General features: G+C 40.2%; 1 protein-coding gene across 5 annotated transcripts in view; it reads left to right on the top strand.

The window, feature by feature from the left end:
* The window catches only part of mtss1lb (MTSS I-BAR domain containing 2b), a 62,664-nt gene extending 56,594 nt beyond the window's left edge, over positions 1–6,070 (top strand). For 3 of the 5 annotated variants that reach the window (XM_046397436.1, XM_046397264.1, XM_046397351.1), the window contains 4 exons: positions 1,995–2,150; positions 2,614–2,796; positions 3,783–3,948; positions 4,396–6,070. In XM_046397436.1, the coding sequence (XP_046253392.1) occupies positions 1,995–2,150; positions 2,614–2,796; positions 3,783–3,948; positions 4,396–5,261 (1,371 nt within the window). In that variant the 3' untranslated portion in view covers positions 5,262–6,070. The remainder of the gene's footprint in view (positions 1–1,994; positions 2,151–2,613; positions 2,797–3,782; positions 3,949–4,395) is intronic. The other 2 variants (XM_046397523.1, XM_046397609.1) reach the window with 1 other exon arrangement.
* Positions 6,071–27,067: the final 20,997 nt, after the last annotated feature.

Below are 27,067 nucleotides of genomic sequence, written 5' to 3'. Positions count from 1 at the left end.
TGTTGCTTATATCAAGCTATTTTTATTTCAAGTAGCAGTTTGAGGTGGTGAGACCCCCTGGACACGTCACAAAAATCACAGGACAAATAAAGCATTCTTCACATTTTCATCACACCTCATATCTGTTTCAGCAGGCTTTCTCTCTGTGTCCACATCAAACAACAATGAGTAACAGGTGCAACAACTAAATCAGCTTGTGACTGCCAGTAATTGTAGCAACATGTTGTGCTGGGGCAGTAGGCTGTTCTTCGTGTTGGTTTAATTTTATTTCATAATTTCATTTGTGAAGACAGACTAGATAGAAGCTAGTTATGTGACAGAAGTTATTTTAGCATTTTGATAGCCAACTGAATGAAACTTTAATAAGGATTTAAGGTAAAGAAAACAATCATTACCTGGATTGCCAGGGTGCCTATTACACCTGCAGTTGCAAAAATACCATAACTGTACTGCCACTTTTTGCACTACATACTCTGCTGTACTTTGCTCTCTTCATCTTGTACCATGCTTCCCCCTGAAAAACAAAACACTCTGACAGTAAAACATATGTTTGAGCTTCTGGGGCTGGTCCATTTGATTTGAATCTGAAATAGTCTCATTGCTGCCCCCTTTGGTTGATGGTGGGAAGAAAGACTATATGACTGCAGCTTTCCCCAATTACCACTGCAGCTGGTCAGTACTTAGCAGGGCCTAAGGGGGCAGCAGTGAGCCGATTACTGCAGCAATGAGGTGAAGAAGATGGCACATCTAGTTTGAAAACAGGCATGAAGGAGAAGTTTTATGTATTATGTATTTTTTATTTTGTTATTTTTTTTGAACATAGATAAACAAAAAAAGAAAAAGAAGAAAAACAATGAAACAATGAAACAACAAGACTTAACACTTGTTTATGTTCAAAAGGAGTGGGAAGAAGCCAGAGCTTATTCAATCTCACCCCTTCTCCCTAATTACTTCAATATATACTATAATAATTTATATATATATATGTATATATATATATATATATATATATATACACACATATATACACCGATATGCAAACGTTCATCATACAATACATCATACAATAATTTCTAAGTATATGCATACATACACAGATACACACACATATATATATATATATATACACATACATAAACACATGCACATACATACCACAATACAGAGGAGAAATAAATAAAGAAATAAATAGATTAACTAAACAAGTACAGCCATATTTCTTGAGAACACCTAATTGTTAAAGCCCTTCTTCCATCCTGTACCCTGTGAGAACCATATGTTTGTACCACTTTTTAAACTGGGTCATGCTTGGACATTGCTTTTTCTCCACACCCAATCTGTTCCACAACCTCACTCCATATACAGAAATACAAATACTTTTTAATGTTGTACGGGCTTTCTGATGTTTATATGAAGTGCTTCTCTAAGTCTTTCTATGGGGACAATGCATCTCCTACACTTTGGATGAGAGAGCATGACACAGGGCCACACCAATTCTAAAAACTGCTGTGATACAGACATTCTCATACAAGTACATTAGAAATAAGGTTATCAAAAAAAGTTCCCCTAGGCTCACTTGTGTTATAATGATGCAGAGAATTTTAAATGCATGCTTGGGGCTGCTTTAACACATCCCATGACCTTTCTGATAAAGTATCTCTGCAGGCTTTCTGTGCTTCAGTGACTTAGGCTTGAGACTAATTACATTTAGTATGCATCTACAGTCAGTTCAATGCATGGATGGCAGTAACTGCTTCTCTTTTGTAGGCCTCTTCTGTGGTCAAATCTGTCGCTGCTTTCATGTTTCACACTGAGAACTTGGTGTGTGAGTGTGTATTGTGTGTGAATACATGTGCTGCTTTTATTTTCGTATGTGAGGCCCAGTGGTCCTCAAATATAGCTGGCTGTCTCTCTCTCTCTCTCTCTGTCTTTCTCGGTCTGTGTCTCTGTCTTCTTGTTTCTCTGATGACGTGACTGTGTCTCTCATCCCGCAGTTTGGCACGTCCTTCGCTACCTTCCGCCCTGCTCTCTCTCACTCTGGCTCCACCAGGCCTCTCTCTGTCATTCTTCCTGTTCCTGCGTCCCCACCCTATAACCGCCCCTCCGGATCCAGCTCCTCCTCTCCCACATCAAAGGTTCCTATCTGGAAGGTTTGTTTTCCATTCGCTTCCATTTCTCAGTTGCACCTTTTCTTCTGTTTCTGTTTAATAGGGTTCATTTTGTTTTCATTTTCATCACCTTATTAATTCATTCATGACCATGTTGCTTTGCTTCCTTAATGTGTTCACCCCCACTTGCTGTGTGTGCATGCATTTTCTTTTCTTTACTTTTTTTTGTCTCACTCATTGGTTTTGCAATCTACTGGTGATTGGCTAAAACCAAACAGGATGTGGAGAGCTGACCAGTCAAACTCAACTCAACAACATGAACACTTTTAAATGCTTAAAAAGGTCCCTGCCCACATACACCCACGCACACCCAGACACTATCCATCCATAATGGCCCCCTCTTTCTGCACTCAGATGAAGGGCTTCAAACTGCCGGATAGCAGACAAGTCTCTTGTGTAACCCTACCTGCTACTTCCTGTTTATTAATTCCACTCACCTCTTCAGGATTGGTCCAAAGCAGGTCAGTATGAGCAGCCGGTGGCTGCAGCAGCTGTTCAGAGGAGAAAGGAGCCTCTCGATAGACTGAGGGAGAACGAGGGATCACCGGGCTCCCAGGGATATGCGGGGCCATCACACCCTGATGACTCGCAGAGATCCAGGATGACCCCTGCTACCATTGCTGCCAAGGTAACACTGGGTGATATTGATAAGCAGGCTGATGATAGAGGCTGATAAGTTAGGATATTGGTTAGGCTTCATGAATGGATGGATCTATTTTTTTTTATATTTCTGGGAGTGTGTGTTTTGTTAAGTGGAAAATTAATTTTGAGGCACAGGAAATGGATAGAAAAGAATGTTTTATAAATATGGACTACCACATAGCAAAAATACACTGACATGTTTCAGTACATTTGTCTTCCTCTGGGTGTCTTGACTATGAACCCAGCTATGAACTTGGATGAATATATATTAATAAAACAGAGTTCATGTTAGATCAAAAAGTGCATCAAAGAGAACAGTGATCAGTCTTTTTCCTGAAAAAAATCACACACTACTTACAAATGCAAACTATGAACACATTTTTGGGGCGGAAGACCTGAGTTATGTATGAGCTATGAATGTCTAGACCAATTACAAGCATTGTTCCAAATTACAACAGAAATCAGTGTGATCTATAATATATCATAAACTGATTTATTTTCCACAAAGTGAGAGCATTTGTGGAAACCACATCATCTGAAATGATTGTAGTTATAAATTGATGTACAGTCAGAAGATAGCTAACATGAAGTGAACTGGCTTTTGGGGGACTGTTGATGGTATAATGCTTTTATTTTAATATTGTTTTTAGTTGTGAATTATTAGCACATACACCAATCAGCCACCACATTAACACCACTGACAGGTGAAGTGAATAACATTAATCATCTGTTTACAATGCAATATTCTGAAGGGAAACCTTGGGTTCTGACAATCATGTGGGTGACACGTACCACCCAGCTAAACATTACACAGGACACAGGGGATCCTGTATGCATGGACATGGATGGACTCAGCTGACTAGAGTTTAATTTATTTTGAAATCTTTCTGAATGTAGTTTTTACACAACAGGCTGATTAAACACCATTCCAATGTGACTACTTGCTCTCCTTCTGTCTGTCTGTGTCCTCAGCATGGAGAGGAGGTTTCTCCAGCGGCCAGTGACCTGGCCATGGTGCTGACCAGAGGGCTGAGTATGGAACAGCAGAAAAGCAGCAGAGACTCCCTGCAGTACTCCAGTGGTTACAGCACAGAGACCACAACACCGTCCTGCTCTGAGGACACAATTCCTTCACAAGGTGATTTTAAACTTGCTCATAAAAAATCTATGAAATTTGGACACATTTAAATTTTGTGAAATATCAGGAAAGCCAACCTGGTACAAGATGGGCTTTATGAATTTTCTCTAGGGAAATATCAATATGTACATGCTCTGCAGAGTTAACTTATTTTCACTTTCAGTATAATCCCTGTCATTAGAGTGTAGTATTCCCAAAATCAAGCAAACTGAATTAACTATCACTCAAGCAGTAAGGACAATGCATGACAGGTGCATCATGACAGCTTCCTTGACAGTAGCTGGGAGATTAAAATATAAAGAGGAGTGATTAATATTAAATGCATTACTGCATCGTTGCACTGGTTCATCCTTTATCCAAATATTCTACCCTAGTAATGTGGCCCTCCTAGTGTGTTATCCAACAATGAGATCATGATACATTGTCTTTCCTTTCCACCTACATTAGGTTCAGATTATGACTGCTACTCAGTGAACGGTGACACTGAAGGTCCTGATGGACAGATAGAGTTCGACAAGTCCTCAACCATTCCTCGCCACTCCAACATTGCCCAGAACTACCGACGCATGATCCAGACCAAGAGGCCAGCCAGCACAGCTGGGCTACCCAGTGGGGTTCTTGGTCCTGGTGCTCATGGCATACCAGGACAGCCCGGTGGAGCAGGGGGAGGTGGAGCAGGTACTCCAGGCACTGCCACTATCCGCCGAACCCCCTCTACCAAGCCGGGCGTGAGGCGCACACTGTCCAATGCGGGGCCCATTCCCATCCGACCACCCATTGTGCCTGTCAAGACACCCACTGTTCCTGGAGACTCACATTCACCTGGCGCTGGTGCTGGTGGGTATGCAGGTGGAGGGCGTGTAGGCAGTGAAGAGTGTGTGTTCTTCGCTGGAGTTGAGGATGCACAGGGAGCGCTTGATTATGTGAAGGCCTCTCCGAAGCGCCTCAGCCTGCCTAACACTGCCTGGGGATCAGGGGCAGCATTAGAGGTCTATGCCCAGCAGCATGGGGGCCTTGCAATGGGAGCAGGCTCAGGGGCAGGATCAGAGGAGGATCAGATGATCGCTGCCAATCGCCACAGCTTAGTCGAAAAGATTGGTGAGTTGGTAGCCAGCGCGCACGCCCTTGGAGAGGGGCAGTTTCCTTTCCCTGCCCTACCCGATGATCCAGCACTGCCACCAGCTGGCCCCAGCGACACTCAGACAGGGGCAGAAGGGGCAGAAGGGTCCGGTGACATGTTGACCACCATCAGAAGAGGAGTCCGGCTTCGGAAGACCGTATCCAATGACCGCTCAGCACCACGCATCTTGTGATTGGAGGAGAAGCAGGAAGAGGATGATACTTGTCAGCCAATAGGGAATCAGGTGTTGGTGTGGTGCAACCCAACCACATAGTACATACACAAAAACTTAACCATGTAGGGAAAGTTATAATATAAGAGAAGATGAATAACAAAAAACAAAAAACATGCACAAAAATAAGTTTAATGACATGACATCATAGAGTAAATGATATATAACATAATGATAATAATAACATTAATAATGTTAACCCATGCTGACAATTAAAAGTTAACTACTGAATATTGACAGGCTCCTAGCTGGCCACTATAACTAGTGTGTGTTGGACGCATGTTTGTCTTCTCTACACCTTCACCCAGGGATGGAAAGACTCACAGAAAAAAACAGATAAGATAAAAAAAAATACAAAGAAAGAGAGCAAGACTGGGTTCTTTTTGCCAATTTACACCCTTCCCCATCCTCTTCTCCAACTAACCGACTGTCTAATCCCAGATGAAAGACTGATGACTGAAGGAGGGGCGGGGCGGGGGGTCAGAGTGCCATGTAACAGCTGGATTTGAACCCAGGCTGTCTCAGCAGCAACATACTGTACTTATTAGCCCACTGAACTGAAGCTTTGGTATTAGCACGGGGAGCTAACAAGCCAGAGGGCTCCTCTGGCTCATCCTCATGTAAAAGAGTCTTTAAAAAATACTGTTGGCATTGAACCGTGCTAGTGCCCCCTTCCCCTCTCTCTCTCTCTGCGTGTGTCCTGTGTGTGTATTCATGTGTATGCACGTGGGCAAATGGAAAATATGAGTGTGTGTGAACATGTGATTGTGTGTATGCATGGGTAGGGGTGGGGGGTGGGTGTGGGTAGAGCTCTGCTGCAGGACAGCTGGTTACCCAATGAGGGCAGGGCTTTTCTCCTGTGTGTTGTGTGTGTATTTTCTTGTTTATATTGTGACATCATTTACCTTGTTACCACTGTATGAGAAGTTACGAGGAGTAATCCAGGCATATAGATATATTCATATATATTTTCTAGAACCAGAGAGAAAATGTTTAATCAGAAATGGAGCAATAAATGTGTTTTATTTTCTTGTTTCCAAGAAGAGGATTGATGGAGGATTGTAGGTTCTCCTTTGTCACATTCAGGCAATCATCAGGAATTCTAAATTACACATTGACTGTGAATTCATTTTGGCATGTCTCTGTCCCTGCCCCTGCCTCTTTCTGGTGGAGAATATAGATTACAAATTTGTTGAAAAAGAACTGTAAGCACTTTGATGGGTGGTAGAGTGTGTAAAATAGCCACTAGGTGTTGCTGTAGTCATACTGCATGATAAGGAGAGTGAAAGAGGGAGAGATAGTTGCCAATCAGACTGGGCCCTGAGGAAATGATTTAATTTGTAGAGGAAGAAGAAGAAGACAGAAAGGGACTGAAAGGAAGTGATAAAGAGTGGTGGTATTGGAGAGATTGGTCAAATCAAAGAAGGGATCAGAAAGTAGAGGAAAATATCAATCTAAAAATGGAATCAACGTCATTGCTCTTCAGGGTTCTACAAGCCATCACCTGCTGTGGGTTTGGATGCTTCTGAGGCTTTTTATGATGTTGTTGCACTGGTATCTGAAGGACTGAACACATACTGCAAAAAAATACACTGCGCAGATAGCTCACACTACATTTGGACAATTTAAAAGGATGGTTGACCCACACAAACATGTTTAATTGTAATTCCAAGATTTTTTTTGCATCCACCTCAAAACAAGGCAGGTGAATGTAATATTATTAGTGGTGTTCAAAGCACTGAAAAAAAATCAAAGGTTTGTGTCCTCTCATGGACTATGACTTCATTACTCTGGATCACATGCTCTTCATTAGACTACTTTCTACTGTGATAATACTACCTGAAAAACTATTGACAGCACATTAGATGTGTTACTGAGAGTAACAAGGGCACTGTTTCAGGGAAGGCTGCTGAACTGAAGTAACTTTTTTTTTTCCACTGTATCAGGGTGAAGGCAAAAATCTTAAACATGGGCAGATAAAAGCAGAATTATCAGCATACATAGATGCATGCTGATAGTAATACAGTATACAATAAAATCTGTTTATTTTTAATTTGGGGTTATTGGCACTCAAGCATACATCAACAATGGACTTAAAATGTCTTTGCACATGTAGACTATTTTCAAAGTACAGACATTTTATGGGCACAAATTTAGTTTTCAACATCATGTGCTGTACTTTCACTGTCAAAAATACTTCATCACATCATAATCTTCTCTCATGTTTTAGTTCAAATACATATCAGCACACCAGCTTATCTGCAAATATATTCTTACCCATAAATACTGTTTTTGCATTATGAAAAAGTCAAGTCTTGAACATAGCTAAACAACAGTTTGTTTGTTTTGTTTTGGTTTTTTTTTTTTTACCCCAGATTAATTCTACTTAAAACCTTCCTCTTTCTCTATTTAATTGAAATATCCACCACACTACCCCAGGATGATTCAGCTCAGTTCAGTGCAAATAACCCAGTTAAGCTCAGGACTCGACTGGATGAAAGGATTATTTATGGACATTAAGATGTAAGAAAAGGTGAGGACTGTTTGATGTGTTTGTTGATGGCAAAGAAGCAGGAGGTTTTAAATAAGACAGAGAGGAAAATATGTGTGGAAAGAGCATTTCACTGCCTGTTCTAACAATATTTACTCTATGTGCTGTACTTGTAAATGAGAATCAGGCGCACAGATTTGGTATAAAGGTTCATTTGAAAATATTACATGGAATATTCAGTTTTGTTCTTTTTTTATCTATACTGTTTGAATATTTAATCTTACTTTCAATTAATGTAAAAAGATGAAAAAAACTCCAGTTGTAACACAAACTACTAAGCTGTGTAACATATGGATGTAAGACGCGTGGGCTGAGAGTGAGTGTGTCCTTATTTGACTGTTGAACTGTAGGCTAGTGAACTCTTCATCATGATGTCTGTATGCTCTTCTAGCAGTGACCTGAACATAGCAGGTGACATCAGCGCTCTTATGTGCTTTTAATACCCCCCCCCCCCCCCCCCCCCCCCCCACAACAAGAATTTCATTTAAAGTGAGAGAAATTTTTGTAACATTGTCACCGTCTGACAGCACACTTTTTGAAACTATGAAACAGTGTTTCAGCAGCGGGATGTTTTGTTAATTCGTCTGGATGGAACTGCTGTATGTGTGTTGTCACATGTGAATGCTGTGTGTTGTATTAGCTGAACTGACTGGGTGAGAGGGTGGAAGGGGAAAGCAGCGGGCTTGGACTCCATTCCCCAAAAAACATATTTTAGCTGAGAAATAGTTCATTTGAAGAGTTTGCGTAAGACCGCCCACTGAGGTCACACTGTACATGAATATACGTACATCTTCTGAATGTACTACAAGCTGAAGGGGGACATTGAACTTTACATTTTTGACATGCTTGAACTATTGCAATGTCAGAACTTTGTTCTTGTACAACAGAATGAAGTTTCAATTCAGTTCAAACAGCAGGAAAGCAATACATAGGTAGTGTCCATGTACGTACATTCACAATGATGTCTGGGTCTGTTAAAGGAAAATACCACTGTTTTGTCCACTCTTGCAAAAGCTATTCCACACTGCATGGCTCTGATGGTATGATTTGGAGTTTAGAGATCCCCTGCTATACGTCCAAGGACACTGCTAGAGCCGCTTACACTAGCCTAAATATGTATGTGCTGTGCATTTGTTAATGTAGTACAAACTGAAACAATCAAATTCACTGCCAGTTATCTACAGTACTTGGTTAACGGGTTTGTAATGCCCTGCAGAACAGATGCTGGTTACCTTTAACTGATAATGGATGAATGGGAAGTGACAGAAAGTCACGACACTGGTATTTTCCTTTAAAATGCCCAGTTAACAGCACAAAATGTTATCTAACGAAACAGTAATGTCTTTTTTAACATGCAGAATTAACTGTGTACTGAACTAACTGTCTGAACAAGCTGAAATAACTACTCTGTTACCGATGTGTCACAATGAGTGTATGTGTATGTGGATAGAAGTAGGCCTACTGGCACATGGGCGGAGCAAGAGCTACAATGAAAACAGAACATTCTGTAGATATAGACACATAGCCAGATTTACATGCGTGCAGGCATGCGTGCGTACACACAAGTACATAAACACAAGAAAGAATAGACACACAAAAAATGTCCTTCTTCCTCAGCAGAGGAAAGTGGACAAGAGGCCTACAGCATGTCCAAAAGGAACTAGCACTGTAAAAATAACAATTTATTTAACATTAATTTCATAATTCGATTGAGTAAAAAGGTTAAAAAAAAAAAAAGAAAAAAAAGATCCCATCTAAATTTTCAGTGACATTATTACATTTACTTTTTTTTTTTTTTTTTCAGTTAGCTGTCTTGTTGTAAGGCTAGTGTGTGAGATAAACATCTAGATGAATACAAACATGGTACATGTTAATTTTTTTTTCCACATTACAAGTGGTTACAGTATGCATACTTGATTTTCTACTCATAAATCTCGCCTGACAGGCTGCAGTGCTGTTGAGTATTTGACATGTACCTATGGCTTATACAGTATTAGTGTACATTGACTGTCAAGTGTTAAAGGAATTGTTTGCAATTTTGGGAAATATTCTTATTTGCTTCCTTGGTGAATGTTGAGAGTTGAGCTGAGATGACTGACACCACTTTCATTTAAGATCAGAATGAAGCTACACTAGTCGGTTAGATTAGTTTAGGATTAAAACTGAAAGAAGAGGGAAACAGCTAACTTTATCCAGATATCCAGAGTCAAATAATCCACCTGCCAACATCTCTTAAGTTGATAATTAAATTGATGTTTTTGTGATTATTTTAATATGGCCAAAAAACTAAGTATGAAAGGACAAGTTGGAGTTTCTGCTCAATGAAAAATGAATAACTTTGGCTAAAAAGCTATTCCTTTAATGAAAACTTGCTGATTATTTAGATGATGCTGGGACCACAGTAGGACTGAGACTGACTCAACAGCACTGTTGTCCAAAAGCTTACTATGAGATTTAGAAGTCACATTGCTGACTAACTAGTATAGAGTAAGGAGAAAGAAAAAGAAATCTGCATTTACATTTTCTTTTGATAAAACATCTGTAAAACTTCTTTTTTTCTCTCTGTTGTCTTCCTCCTCCCCTCATCCTCCATCCACTGATCAGCACAGTACACCCAGGGATGCCGTCTGGCTCACAAGTTAGGAAACAACACTTGTCATGATTAGAGTCCTGTCGACCATACTCGGTCTCTTTGTGCCTCACAGCCCATCAAAGCTAATGAAAAATAATTCTGATGAAGTCTTTATTTTCACCACAGTCCAGAGTGAATATGAGCTCAACTCTCTCTCTCTCTCTCTCTCTCTCTCTCTCTCTCTCTCTCTCTCTCCCCCCCCCCTCTTCCCCTCTCCTCTCCATGTGTGTCTCTATACTGTATGTCAGTATGCATGTGTGTCTCGTTGTAATGTGGGCGTGTGTGTGGTAATGGCTAACGGGTGGTATTATAATGGGTCTGGGGTGTGTTGTTCAAAGAAGGGCTTGAAGCATTAGCTAGGGTAAACTTCTCCCCGCTACACACAGCAGCATGAGCTGGTTTCAAGACAAGCAGCTGGAGGTCTGGCGCTCCATCTCAGTGCAACATTACGTTTTAATTAATTCTGATAAAGCTTTTTAAGACATCTTTTTGGCATCATCTCTCAGGCAGTTTTTGGTGAGCTTGTGTAAAAGAAAGTTATATGACGGAAATGCCAGCAGTAAATCAACAAGCAGTGAGCCTTTACCCACACTGTCATCACAAGAAATCTTCTGGTGTGGGGTTTATTTTGATGGGTTCATTTTATTGTCACGGATGCTGTTTTTGATTCCACTTTGTTTTGCTTGCTTTTTGGATGTGCTCTAAATATTGGCAGTGCTCAGGAAGTGATACTAAATCCATATGTTGTACATCTGCCCAAACCCTTTGCAAGCCAATTAAAAAAAAAAAAAAAAAAAAATCATTTTACTGCATCAGTCATCAACTACTATCCAACCACTGCTTGAGACATCCCTTGTGTACACTGTCAAAATGTTATGAGTGCAAGGAAGGCTTGAGTCCGTGCAGTTGACGTCTTGTCATTTTGCTGTTGCTAGATGTAACATAGCAGAGCGAAATGCATAACAGATGCTCGGACTACCTGGTAGTTGACAAATTTCAACCATGGCCAGTTTCTAACTTCCCTTAGCTAGTTAACTTGTTGACCGTCCACACCTCTGCTCTGTTTCCATGGCTACTCAGATTTATAAGAAATTGGCAGATTTCCACTGTGAGCATTTGCTCACAGCATGAACACAGCGTTAGAAATCTGTGTGGAAATTTTTCAGCCTTATTTATGCTGTGTAATGGACCCTTTGGTTCCCTTCAAGTATGTATACTCTGGAAGCTTACTGTATGTCCTCAATAAGCTTTAAAAATGTCACCCATTTAATATTTTAAGTGAAGGATGTCGTGTTGGCCATTGAAGGACAGATTTTGTTGTATTTATGATGAGACCAAGAGAAGAATTGTGAATTTGTTGTACATACAACCCACTCCTTTAGCCATCTGCCCAGGTTATAATGAATGTGTATTTTATGTACGTGTGCCTGAGTGTGTGCATGTGTATGTTGCACAAGGACACTTGGGTAAGACCCCCACTGTTCCTCCCTCCCACTCACAATCTGTCAATCGTTCCTGCTGTCTAATACTGGAGAAACACACATCACACACACACAGAGAGACACATACACACTCATCTGAAGCAAACGTGACAAAGCTAGATTCTCTGAAGCCACATGATGGTCCACTGAAGTCCTCCAGTGGGTCATGATGAAACACATCGCAACTTCCTGTCACACAGCCATGCAGAACAGAGTGGCCAAAGTGATCTCCTGGTGCCACTGCCACTGTAACTAAACTGAATGTCTTACTGTCAGTATTCCAGCTCTCAGTAGTGTCTCTCGTTCGCTCGCGCTCTTTCCCTTCTTTGTCTTCTACAACCTCTGTATGAACTCTTAAAGGAAATCTCTTCACAACTCACCATTGATGCATTACAATCATTTATTTGGGGGCAATTTTGTGACAGAACCAACATCTGCGTCATCTTTCCGAACTTTTGCTCTTCTCTTCCCTCCTGAGTAGCCCTGCAGTCACTGTGGTCTTGTCTCCCCCCCCCCCCTTTTAATTTATTGTGAATTGATTTCTAAGGTTGTTTTGCCTCCGTTGCTGATGATAAGGCTTTCTTTTCTGACTTCCTTTTTGTAAAATTGACCCTTTTTTGTTAACTTTAGTCACTGCTAATGTAACAAAACGCACTGTGATGATTCCAGTATTAATAAAAGTTGTACTTAAACTGTGCACTGCTGTGTGAAGTGGGTCTTATTAATGAAGGAAAAGGTCAAGGTCTTGAACCAGCCCACACAGTTCAGTAGCTACTGTACCCAGAGAGAAGTGAATGAATATGGGTCAATGAATTGTTTGTGTCTTCTAAAGCCACTATGGAGCATAGAGGTTAAGTGTAGTCAATGAACTTAAGAATTACTAACAGTGCGACACTGATACTTTCACCGACAAGGTTGGTAAGGAAGAGATTACGCATATCTGTAATTTTCTCAGCAGTAATATTAACTTAAATAAGATACTGTAAATAAAAAGGCACTTGTTTAAACAGTGTTGTTAATGTTGTAGCAGGACATAATATATGGTACATATAACCACCAATACTTAAGTAAATCAGTGTCAATGAAAGGCAGTAAGTGTTTTTATGTCTTACTAAATAATAATTGGGTGCGATCATATGTTATGGCTATGTTGCCGGGTTGTGTTGGAGGTTGTTCTCAGTTTCCTTCTATACAGGCATGTCACTTGTAGCTCACCACAAGTATTAAAAACAACATTAGCATACAACATACAAAATGCCATGATTACTTTTAGATGACACAGAAGATTACAAGGAACATGTACACCATCAGCCACAACAGAGGTGTTAAGGTTGTGGCTGATCAGTGTAATGTTACCTCTTCAGAATTCAGTGTGTTCTGTGGGGAAACCTTGGGTTCTGCAGTCCAAATGCACAGGACCTAAAGGGTTCAATGTTCCAATGCCCCCAGAGGTCCTGTGTCCCTTCCCCTGACAGGTCAGAGCTGTTTTGGCAGCACAAGGCGAACCTAAAACAAATAAAATATAAATAAAAAAAAAATATGCAGATGGTTAGAAGAACCTTGTCCAGTTACAGTTTAGGAGTAATCAACTACACTGAGAAGGATTCTGATGACAATAATAGAAAAACTGAACCTGCTCACACTTCACTGGAAACCTATTACAGTTTACTCATGACAAAGAGTTGTGGATCAGTCATCAAAGAGGAAATGAGGGAAGTGAGGAGAAATCAGTTTTTTGGTATTATGATAGGGGGCGCCCAAGACCTTTAACTTGCCTGTGCAGAAGCCAGTCTGGACCAGTGGTACTACACACTGCTTACAGACGGACAAGCCGTTTCCATCCGTATATGTGAGACATGCCTGAGCTGTCAGCCAGGCTACACTTTCAGCCAACATATCCTGATGTCCTCAGGTTCCCTTAGTTTCTTGTTGCTATGACATTAATGGACTTCTCTGTGAGCTTACAGTGTGGACGGAATATAAGAAGTGTTAAGATAAAAACCTCCATTCAGAAGTAGTTAAAGAGAAAATATCTACTCAAGCATGTATTAACACTTAATCCATAAAAAACAACCTAAAGATTTTTATTATCTTTTATTCTGTGCTTCCCAAGATTTTCAACAAAAACCAGAAACAAAACAGCCCATCATCTGCTGAGAGCCACTGAATAGTCCAGCAAACCCATGTCAGTCTGTCTTGATTAAACCACACTGACAAGGACAGACCACTTTTACTTAACACCTACTCCCACGTCACAGCGTTGGAACCACACAAAGAAACTTTAATTAAAAATAAGTGGGGCACAATTAATCTGAGGGAGGCACGCTTCATTCAGACTCGCAGCTGCCTGAGACTGTAAGCCTGATGTACTGTCTTGTGTGTGTGTGTGTGTGTGTGCTCGGATGAAACGGTAGAGAAGTGAATGGAAGTGTGTCTCTGCTGCTCTGTCCTTCCCATCTTGAGACCTTATAATTAAATGTTTAAAAGGTGTGTTTCAGTGTTAGCTTCACTGGCACTGAGCAGCTGAGTGACATACTCACTGATTGTTGTTGTTTACAAACAGAGAAACAGCACCAGACAAGGAAGAGTTGATATATATAATGCTGCAGCACCAGCAGCTTGTTTATAGTCGTTTTTCTGCACTGTGAGTCACTCAAAAAGGTGTGTGCATATTTGTCTTCCTCTCTCTTCTATTTTGTGTCCATTTACAGCCCATTTTTACCCCATTTATTTCACCTTTAGGCCAACTGCCTACCATGCTGATGACATTTAAACGGTTAAAAAATGCTCTCCAAATACAGATGAATGGTGTTTGATGTCGATGGGAAAAGGCTCATTTATTTATTTTAATTAACAAATTACTTGAAAAGACCAAGTGACTATTGAATATAGACAAGTATAATGTCATATAACTTAATTATCATACAAAAACCTGAATAAACAAACAAACAAAATAAATAAAAGTTTTTGAAGGATTAAGTGATGCTTTAGGACGTAAAAGAAGCCTTCTCATTAGATAAAATCTTTTTTTTTTTTCAATCTAAAGAAATATTGATTATAGTGTCACAAGGCTGTTTTTCAGAGCACATGAAAGGTTGGCATTTTACAGATTTGTTGTTACATCTGTGTACTACAAGATGTTCTTAGAGAATATGATACTGCTGGATTAAACTACCCAGCAGTAGCGCCTTATCTATCACGTCGACTGGCAGCAGACAACAGGCAAGAGGCAGGGTCCTCCCTGGACTGGTCACACAAAGACAGACAATCACATACACTTATACTCACACACACTCACAAATAGGAGCAATGTGTGTGCATGTATTTGGACCATGGGAAGAAACCAGAGTACCCACAGAAAACCCATGCAGCACAGGGATTTCATCCCAGTATCGGTGTTAAGTAAATTATGCTGATGATACTTACAAACTGTTACTGAGTGTTTTGAATGCAGAATTTTTACTTGCACTGATGTGTTTTGAGTGTGGTAATTTCTAATTTTCCTTTAGAAGATGACTACCTCTTCTAAAGGAATGTGGTTCTGTGTTTGACATATGATATGATGTAGTCAGTGGGACAGTGAACCAAAAATTCAACTTTTCATGTTGTGGTATAGAATATATATTTGTTTTGTTGTTTTATAGTCACAATAAGAGCTGCTGTAATGAGAGAGTCCTTGTGTTTTAGTATGTTTCTAACATTCAACACCAGCAGAAATTAAAATGAATATAATGCAGTTATTTATCTGATGACCTGACAAAGCTAGTTAACTTTGTCTATTTATAACTATGCTGTCAGTCATAGGCAGTATCCTTCAGAGTAAAATACCATGATAATGCTTACAAATTTTACAAGCATCACAAATATGTCTATCATTTGCAAACAAACAAATGACTGAAACTGGTTGAAAATTCAGTGAATTATGATGATTTTAATAGTTACAGACCTCCAGCCTTTACAGGCTTCCCTGTACCAAAGACCACACTAACACTCATCAATCTCTCAAGCTGGGGAGTATGTTACCTTCCATTATGTATCTATGGTTGCAGGTCGCTTGCACACACACCATCAAAGGAGATGGCACACGTGTGGAGACACTAACCATTCTGAGAACATTAATCTACACAAGTAAAAGAGGTTAACAAGAAAAAATGTATTGTTGGCTTAAGTCTTTTCACAGAAGTTAATGATGGTGATAATACCACCTTTATCCTTTATAGATATGGTAAGACAAGGGTGGCACAGTGGAGCAGTGGTTAGCACTGTTGCCTTATAGCAAGAGGGTTCCAGGTTTGAATCCTGATCTGAGCCCTTCTATACCTGTAAGGTATTTTCAGGCCTTTCTATGTGGAGTTTGCATGTTCTCCCTGTTATTTCTGGGTACTCCGGTTTCCTCCCACAATACCAAAAACATGCACATTAGGTTAATTGGCTACTCTATATTGTCCATAGGTGTGAGTGTGAGAGTGTGTGGTTGTCTGTCTTTGTGTGTTGGCCCTGCAATTGACTGGCGACCAGTCCAGGGTGTACCCTGCCTCTTGCCCGTAGTCAGCTGGGATAGGCTCCAGCTCCCCCGCGACCCTGATGGATAAGTGGTATAGAAAATGGATGGATGGATGGATATGGTAAGACCTTAAGGATATAAGTCTAAATAATTCCTTGAAAACATATGCACGCCTTTATCTCCAGAAAGTTTGACAGCTTCTCAGATCTTCCAGAAAAAGAAAAAAAAATCCAGTTACAGAGCTCCAGCTCATGACAGCTGAACACAGCCCTCCAGTTGTGCTTTCATTGTGTCACTGAATTGACTTTAAAATAGTGCTGCTCATTTAACCACTGGTTTAGGGCAAAAATACATCTCATCTCAGTCCCGTCGGCTTTTTACTTCTAAGGTAAAACGTGGTGAGTAAGTGCTGTCTTAGCCAAGGTTGTAACAAAGCTAGATCTGACACTGTGTGACTGTTGCTACTTTTAAATAGAGGCAGAGAGTTGTGTACTGCTCTATTTTCTTAGAAATATTTGTTTATTTGATTCTTCTGTCTTGCGTGTATCTCTCCACGTTACCTTCTTGAGTTTTGATTTTGCACTTTGAATTGCATGATGTGTGAAATATGCATGGACTGAAGATAAACTTCTGTCGCCTTTTGCCTCTTTTTCACACCTCATTGTTCAAGAGATGCTTAAATACAGTGCAGTGGGTGGGTGAGATGTCCATTGTGTCTCTCTGAATATCAAAGAAGATTTAAAGGCGTCCCTTTATCTGACACAACACACAATAACAGTGAGGGTAAAACTGGAGACGAGGGCTCTGGACTACTGTATAAAGATTTCTACCATTTAAAATGTACATGTAACATGTGATATAGTGACATCATTTAGCAAGATTTTTTGCCATAATTTACATACTCTGAGCCTTTTGTTCTGGTGAGCAGCCACCTCGGTAATAAACAGTTTTCTGAGAATATGTGTCCTTTAACTTATATTTTAAAACTATACTATATCATAAAACTAAAGCCATGTTGAGAGGGGCATTGGTTCTGCAGAGAATACAGAGCCCTCTCACTCATTTGAATAAGCCCAGTCTGCACTGAAGTGGCTCTGTCAAAACAACACAGGGTCATCCACAAATGTTGAACCTGTCTCAGCTTTTGATAACACATGCATGTGAGTGCATATTCCAAACATTGTAACATGAATGCTCTATTTCTGATTTCCACCATTAACAGAGATGTGCAATCCTGTGTCAAAGTATTTGGACATCTGAGAATACTGCCAGCTCTGTTGCACACAGTTTTCTGCACTTTGATGTGTACACCATTTTCAAATATTTTAGGGGGATTATTTTAAAAACTAAAGCTACATCGGTTTTTATTGTTCATCCATTTTGTATTTGGCTAAACGTTGCAACTTTATTTAGAGATTTTCTTGTCAATATCTTGTCTGCTTTACCCCAAAATTTTAAGGGGCAGAAATGTACATAGAAAGTAGTTTACACTGAGCAGTACTGAAGTGTTTGCTGAAAACACTTCAGTACACACAAAACACAAGTTCAACTTCTTGAACTTTTTCTGAACCCCCTACTGCATACTGCTGACGAACACAGGAACCAGATCCACTGGCATTTTGTCTCCCAGTAAGTTATTTGTTGTTTTGGCTATCCTTTGCTTCAGTCAAATTTGGTGCTGTTTCAAATACTTTTTGACTAATGGTGCTTTCATTCCTGTTTATTCCCATGTTGGTGTGGCCATATTGTGAACATTTCCCCTTGGAAAGCTCCAAAGTTTAAAAATGCATGAAAAATGTAATGACAGAATAACAGTATGAAAATGATGTATGAAAATACCTTACAGTTGCAAGCCTGGCTCTCCTTTGCCCTTGTTGCTGAAGACATCTGCTGCGTTGGCTGCAGGCGTCTGCAGGACTGTGAGGTAAGGGGCGTTGGTGAGTGTGGCTGGCTGACTGGCTAGCCAGCTACCCCCACGGGTGCTTGTGTGGGCAGGTCTTCCTTTGTGGAGATTTTCAACTCCAAATATGTTGAAGAAAATGTACAATTTTCCATCAAGTTTGGTGAAACTGCCCATACAAGGGTCCATATTGGATTTTTTTTTTTAATACAACATTTCAGTTTTTCTGGCATATGGTAGATTTTGTTTGAATGCTACATGCTACATCCCATGGATGGTTCTCCAGGAATATGGGGTTAATGACCTGTTGCTATGGGCCATCCAATCTCTGTATTGTTGTAGTGAGAGCTTGGTTCATGTTGCCATCAAACCCAGTTAGGGTTGAATTTCATGGACATGGACACATTATGGACAGAATTTTTAGGTGCAGGGTGTCAGGTTCGGTGATTCCATCTCTGTTTTTTGCAGATGACCTATTGGCGTCACCAAATGGTGACCTCTAGCGCGCAGTGGGGCGTGTGCAGCCGAGTGTGAAGCAGCTGGGATGAAGGTCCGGGGTTGGAGGACAGTTGCTGTCCCAAGTGGAGGAGTTCAAGTATCTCAGAGTCTTGTGCACAAGTGAGGGAAAAATGGAGAGGGAGATTGACACACGGATCGGAGCAGCATCCGCTGTGATGCGGCTGTCCATCTGGGAGGAGGTCTTGGGGCAGACCAAGGACAAAGTGGAGGGACAATGTCTCTTGCATGGCCTGGGAATGTCTTGGTGTCCTACCAGATGAGCTGATGGAAGTAGTCAGGGAGAGGACAGTCTGGGCATCCCTGCTGAGACTGCTGAACCCCCATGACCCATAACCAGATAAGCAGCAGAAGAGATGAGAGATGAGACCAGGGGTTGGGTGATAAGAATGGAGTTTTAAAGTGTATCTTAATTTCTGTCTGTCTACCAGACTCCAAAAGGGATCCCAAACAAGCATTCAATGTTGGTTTTCAGGCTTCTATCACCAGTTATCCTGTTTACCTGTGGAATGTTCCAGTCTTTTATTGTTCCTGTCTCAACCGGTTTGAAATGTATTGCCATCAAGTCCTTAAACTAAAACAATGAATAATATTTGATAAACGTCATGCATATAAATACAGCATTATTATAAATACACAGCACAAATTATGTAAACAGCAACTATAGCTGTTAAATAAATGTAAAAAGTAAAATGTATAATATGTCCCTCTGAGTTGATGTGAAGTAAATATACTTGGTTACTTTACGCCACTTCTAATAACCACATTATACTATGAATACACTTACAGCTGCAGTATTAAATAATGATGTCAGGTCAAGTAATTAATTAAAGGCCCTGCTCAGGTGTTTTCAATTAACCTGCTGATTAGACCTCTAGTCAGGTGGAGGCCAGGTGGAGCTTAGCTGGGAATTGCATGACTAGAAGTGGAAAAGTGAAAACACCTATGCATAGGACTTACAGCAGGCCCATGTTATAAAATGACACAGAAACTTTTCTTGGATATTATCGGTGAAGTTACCTGCTGCTGCTGCTGCAGCCGCTGATGGTGGTGGCTGAGGCAGAGTTAGGGAAGCTTGGACGGACAGGTTTGACTGAGTCCTAAACTTAATTAGCTGTGGTTTGATCTGGCAGAGGTCAGTCTAACAGATCTTGCGGCCCATTGACTGATTAAATTTTGACCACGCAGCCATATAAACACCATCCTGCCAGCACACAACACAGTACCTCCATCTTAACCAAGTCCAGCCCGAACATGAGCCACTTTGTCCACCTGCATGCTGTTAATATTCCTGTACAGGTTTGACTCCCCACCTGGCATCTAGCACTATGCACTACCTGCATTATGTTTTCCTTACTGGTGTCCACTGAATGTCTCGTTGATTTCTTCTTGTAATTAAAGTTTTGTACTTTAATTGTGGTTTAGCTGCAGCTTTTGCACTTCAGTTTTGTTTTGTTAGTTTTATAACATTGGATTTGGTAAGTGCTAGACTGATTGTGTTTCTGCTTGATGTACATGGTGGCTGGCTGTACGGGACTTTCCTAAAGAACAATGTGTAGATTCATACAAACATACTCCTCAGTCAGAACTTACATTCTCATCCCAGGTTGTCAGATACTGGGGCTTTGTCAACTTTTAGTGTCTGTGGCCAATAAGCCTAGCCTTCCTGCCACAAAGCCTTTCTAATACATTTCTAACATGAAACAGCACTTTGGTTAAAGCCATACTATGCAAGATCTGTTTGGTGCTTGCTTTGGTGTTTGTCAACACACTAGTAAGCAATTCTGGAGAAAGATATTTAATGAGTCTCATTCCCAGCTCTTTAAAACTAAGTCTTCTTCATAGTGTAACAGCCTGTCAAAGTAAATCTCTCCGTGTGGATGTGCATGCATGTGGGGGTGTAAGAGCATCAGTGCTGACTGATGTGACACTGTCAGTGAGAGCATATAGGAGGAAAAAAAACCAACAACTAAATCTCCTTCTCTAAAGAAAGAAGGATAAGAATTTAGAAACAACTTTTTTAAAAAGGCTAATTGTTTGTTATTTTTGTTACTGTTATATTTATTTCTGATATTTTGTTGCGGTCAGTGAAGCCACGCCCCCTAGTGCAGGCTGAAGACCTACTCTTTCCACAACCAAAATATAAAAACATTTCTAGCGGTCTTCACAATTCTGTTTTAATGCCATTTTTAATTAAACATCTACATTCACTACTATAACAAAAATATGATTTTGTCCCCAAAAGTAGATGCTGTTGACAACAGACAGAGAAAGAAAGAGTGAGGCAGAAGAAGGAAAGAGAAAGAAACAAAATAAGGAGAGTTAGTTTTGCTTATGATGAAATGAAATTGTAATCACGGAGCAACAAGGCCACAGAGTGGCATGTTTTGATTATCACACTGATAGGCCGCCAACTGTGAGACCTCACAATGAATCAGGCACATCTCATGTTTAAATGTATATATTACTGAAAACAGAGGGAGGGTGTGGGGGAAGGAGAAAGGGAAGAATCAGTGGAGAGAATAACAAAGTAAGGTTGCCAGAGATGAAAAGGATGTCTGGAGTTTGTGTGTCTGAGAGAATGACGGCGGTCTTCTCTGCGTTTTGTAGCTCCCATCACATCCTATCATGGCTGTCAGGCTTCAGGGAGAACGGCGGCTCCTATGTCAGAAGCTGCTGAAAGCCAAACCAGAAATCACAGAATACCTCAGCTCACAGCAAAAATCATCAAGAGTGTCTCGTGTGCATACAGAGTGGTCTCAAGGAGGAGTGGTGATGGGAAAGGAGGAAGAAAGAAGAGAGGCGTGATGGGGGAAAGCTTGTCTCAGTCAATGACGTGATGTATGCTCTCACAGTATGTCCACAACAGAGTGGAGAAAGGAGAAAATCTGTGAACAATGACACTGAGATAAGAGGGAGAGAGAGAGAGAGAGGACAACAAAGACACAAATATGCATAAATTAGACTGTCTAGCGTTCACTGATACACTTGAACTTGAATTTGACAGAATCTGTCAAATTGTAAGGCCCGTGTAGGGTGATCTTGGTAGGGCATCTCAGGGTTAGCTTGTCAACTCGATCTTTATCAGCCACTCCAGCCATCAGTTGGGCTGCTGAGAGGGCAGTCGCCAGAATAAAAAGTTTGCAGTGTGCGTTTCTGTAAACCACAGATGTGTTTCATACCTATCACGTCATCATTTGTACGATACATGTTGTATCATGTTTATACAGCATGTATATAAGCTGACCTTCAAGAGGCACTGATTTAGGTTGCTGGTTTGTCAACCAACAAGCTGGCTCATTTTAGGGACTGTGGGACATTTTGTAGCCAATTTTAGGACACCACAAGCAGATATTTTGAAAACGTTAACATTAGGAGAGCTTCCAACGATCTATTTTTGCAGTAAACTATTGTCTTCTTTTAGCCCTAACCAAGTGTTTTGGTGTTTAATCCTAAAATGTTAAACCCAGATGTAATCAGATGCTCAACATATCCCTGCTTGTCAGAAAAGTAGTGCCAACATTTATTCTGTCGATGGGGGTGTTGCTCAGCATCTATGAAAAACATGTTTGTTTGCTTCAATTGCACTTCAAAGGAAAGCAGGGTTTATATGGTACTATAATGTGTTGTGACTTCAATTAAAGCTAATCAGAGTTGTTGCAGTACCCAACATTTATGTATCTAAAATGATCAAATTGTCACATGATCAAAAGACAAACTGTTGTGACTCTGACACTCTGACTCTGTCACTAGTGGGATACACTGTTTTGACAAAACCCCACAGCAGCACTGGACTATGCCACTTGGCCAAATTTCAGTCCCCATGTTTGTAGCGTTTGGCACATTTGATCATTAATTGCACTCATTTATATTTACAAACACTGGCTGATAAGACTAGACAGGCAGTCAATAACCCAATAGAGTGCACGGAAAGGTCATAAATCAGTGCAAAGTACATAGCTATGTTTTAGAGTGTGGTTCCAGACCTGATCAATACCCACAGAGCACGTTTTCATTTCCGCTAAGGAACTGAGTTTGTCTGGTTATAGGTGGGCTCATCAATGCTTTGATTGTGTATGGTTGAGAGCCACTTGTTTCCATAATCAAATAACACAGGCCTTGGTTAATATACAAAATAATGAAGTTGCTCTGCAACAGACGTGATTTGGTTTTCTGATTACTGGACAATGGAGAATTGTATTGTAGGCTCTGCTGCCATTCACTGGCAAACCAATTGACTTTCGTTCCTGCCCTCTCCTCACTCTTCCAAATTTTACAATATTCCGCTGTCCTTTTTTTCCTCAAAATTTTTGCTTTTCTCCTTGGCTCCTCATCAGCATATTTTCATGATGACGTTTTCTCTCTTGGTGGCTGCAGTTAGCAGGAAGCCCACAGCCGCACACTTGTTAATTAAAGATAGCTAATGAACGACAGCATTACCATATCAATAAAGACTGCAGCTCTCTCTGCTTGGCTACTGAGTTGTCCATGATGTTGTGTCAACGGCCAAGCACACAGAGCCGGCTCCTCAGAGGAGGACCAACTGAGACCAATGGCAAACATACAAGTTGCAGCAAGCAGAGAATTCAAAACACTGATTCAAATCTGTTCCATAATCAAGTATAATACTGATCTCTACCATCTCTAAATTATCAGTTTAACATATTAGCCAACTGTGAAATTCCTTTAGGAACTGTAATTATTGTTAGTGGGAGGTAGCATGACGTATGATATGACATGAAACATGCTTGAGACAGTAGAGCAGAAGCACGCTGATTTACTTGACCTTTCACCTTGTTGGGTGGTCACACTGTACAGGTTGCATTTACACCCTAGCTGTAGTGTGGCTGCTATGATCACATTCCCACAGCGATGTGTTGTGCATGCAGTTGCACCTTGCATTGGTATATGTTTTCCTAATTCAGATAAGATAAACAGACAACATTTCACATTGTGTAAATCGTGTCCATGTGTCTTCACAGGATTTAAATACAAGTATCTTCTTTATACTTGTATTTAAGTCCTGTGAAGAGTGCCTAATAATTAGCTTCACAAATAGAAAATTCACTTCAGAAACCAGTGTTACATCACTGTTACTGTAGGAAGATCAAGATGAAGTCTTATAAAATAAATAAAAAGGAAGCTTTAGTTTGTCTGTAGTGCTTCCTTGCATTGTCCTTGTTCATTCCTTTAAATAAAATAAATGCAAGAACTTGCATCACAGTGTGAGTATACAGTCATTTTCTGATGCAACCTTCTAACTATGCTATTTCACAAAGCCGTGGAGACTCATTGACTTACTATGTGATCCACTTCTCTTCACAAGCTAATGTCAAGAGCACAGCTGACACTCTGGGGACTGACACTTTGAACCTGACTTTATATTGCATTGGTTGAGCCTTGGCCTGCCTTGAATTGTGTATCTGAACCGATGTAAGCTTATTTAAAGACACACTCTGAGACAGACTTTTTCTGCGTAGGAATACCAGGTCAATACCTCACTCATGCTCAATGTGCTTAATATCTCACTTAAGTGTGTTAAAAAGAAGAGTTATGTCATTACTTGTTGTGTTGTGTTATCAAAATACTTGAAAGTGACTGTTCATCGACAGAAAGAAACAAAGGAAAGGAATAAACACATAGCTCCAAGATGTTGTCAAACTCGGTACAGAGCTTCTCAAGCCTGGTAGGGCATGGAAGCCATGTGGTGTGATTACTCTGGTCAGGAAAGAAAAAAAAATTGAAAAGAATGCAAAAAGAATGGCACTAAATGATTTTTCTTTTTTATTGGTCCCCTTTTCTTAAGTCCATAGAGGGCAAATGACTGCCAAGACAGTGAACTACAAAGACTGACCCAACATCCTGTGGAGAGGACGAACGGTTTATTAATCTTTTAGTTGCATGATTCTTGGCGTAAAGCAAGAAGGGTTAAAAAAACCTGTTATGATAAAACACTGAATTAATTAGCCACTTTAATTGTGTGTTCTCCAACTCCTATTCTCTGCGGGCATAATTAAGACGTGTTTATTTGGACACAGTTTGCTCTTCAAGGAGGTAACACAGCTAATTGGTATTATACTCAAGTCATGCATACATTGCAATTATATCAACTAGCTGCTGTGGCAGAAGCCACTGCGTAAAGCTGGCATCTCCAATTACTGATTTAAAAGATAAAAATTAGGACATATTTTAATGGATTTGTAAATGCAATAACATTTAAAGGAAAGAAGTTGTGCACGGCCTCTTGGGAGGTGGGAGGCAGAAAATTCAATTGGGTCTTTCACCCACAAAGTACCCTGCAACCCCCTCTCAAACAGTTCCACTGATCCTTTCAGAGAGGAAACTTAGGTGGGTGGGATTTTATTTTCTACCTGACAATGTTGCATAATTACACTCTTCATTAACAGATTAAGCCCTGAACACCACAAGGCAGTTATCAAAGGCATGAGAGGGTTTATATGTGGAAATAAGAAAAGTAGCACATTAAGGGATATAGTAGACAGAGGATTGAGGGCTTACATCTGTTCTCGATTAAAGTCACAGTGAAACAGCAGTTAGAGGGTGTTTCAGTTCAGCAACGTGATGTTTTTCTGAGTTAAACAGAACATGTGAGCAGGGTATGAAAGGAAACTGATCAGCTTCTTCAAATTTGATTGGATTGGTGTGGATTAGCAAATACAGCACAATAGACAACTGAAGTAGTGATGTAATATTGTCCAGTGCTGCTGCATAGAATATACTTTCCTTCTTACTGAATACAAACCATTCCTCTTTTGTGGCCTGAATCAAACTTGGTGGCCTATCACTACTAATAAGCAATGATAGCAAAGATTCCTCTATTTTAGTCTCTCTGGCTTTTTTTTTCCTCTCAGGAGGCTTCAGAATTCACCAAAGTGAAACTCACAAAAGTAATCTCTTTTTTCTAAATGTTGGTGTGACCAGGTCTTAATCTGGAAATATGGAGTGAACAAAACAGCATAGAAAGATGTTGCATGGAATCAGGTTTGTAAGAAATTAATGAAGGATGACCATATAGAGTGGGGTTGTGTTCCAGTGTTTTTGATAGAAGTGGATAAATTTCCCTTAGAGACAAAATCTATGAGTAAGTTTTCCAGTGTTGTCCATGTTCCAAGTCATGAGGGTAGTTCTCTTGGCGATAACGCCACAAAGAGTCATTGACTTTGTTTTGTTCAAACTGGTGGTTAATATGTGTCCTAATAAGCAGATTGATAGGGGTGATGGAATGTGCCAGCCCAGAAACAGGGACAGTAAATCAGTTCTTTCTAGAAATGTTTAGTGGGTTTGCGTTTGGGTTTGGGTTTGGATTTTTTCACTATGGTTATCTGCGTGATTGGGGTGGATCCATTTCTATACCAAGGCTAATCTGCCAAAGTTAAAGTTAGCAATGAAGAGATTAAAGACCTCCTTGTGTTTTTGTTTTTTGCGGAGTCAGTTTAATTTGCAGTGTCTTGTTTTCCAGTAGAATTTGGAAAATTATGGAGACTTGAACCAGGGTGGAGTGAGGTTAGGGTTGAAGTCATTTAAAATAGATTATTTATTTTAAGAACTACTAAACTAGTAAAATTGATAGTGGCAGGTTCATCCAGCAGTGAAAGTTATCATTTATTGTTTCAAGTACTGGAGTGACATTGGGTTCAAACAGCTTTGACAGCCTGGGGAAAACATAAACGCTAAATACACTTGATGTGGCCTGTACTTAATGGATAAGTGGAATAGGGCATGTCACATCACAGCTTTTATTATGTAATGAAGGGCGGAGGATTTGTTCCAGTTAATGGACTAGTCTGAGATCTTGTATGATTCATTTAGCTTAATTGCTTCTTCCAGTGTTCATTGAGGAACAGTAATATATCATCTGCATATATCAGACAAACAACAGGTCATGAAGCCCCAAGTGCCAAGGCACATCCCCTCTCACGGGAAAAAAAAAATCATACTTTTGATGTTAATAAACATTAATTATAAATGACAATTTATAATAGTTTTGTGTGAATTATGAAATATCAAATGAAAAAAGCAAATCTGATAGTTGGAACATAGCTTCTGTCATTTGAATTATGCTGAATAGGAAATTAGAAACAACTGTATTCATAACACGAGCGTTCACACTGCTGAGATTTGGGACACCTAAGACATAAATATTCATTGTCAGTGTGCCAAAT

Source organism: Scatophagus argus, chromosome 1 (assembly GCF_020382885.2).
Source record: "Scatophagus argus isolate fScaArg1 chromosome 1, fScaArg1.pri, whole genome shotgun sequence".
Taxonomy (NCBI): Eukaryota; Metazoa; Chordata; class Actinopteri; family Scatophagidae; genus Scatophagus; species Scatophagus argus.
Note: the sequence above shows the minus strand (reverse complement) of the source record. Positions and strands in the feature narration are given on the sequence as shown.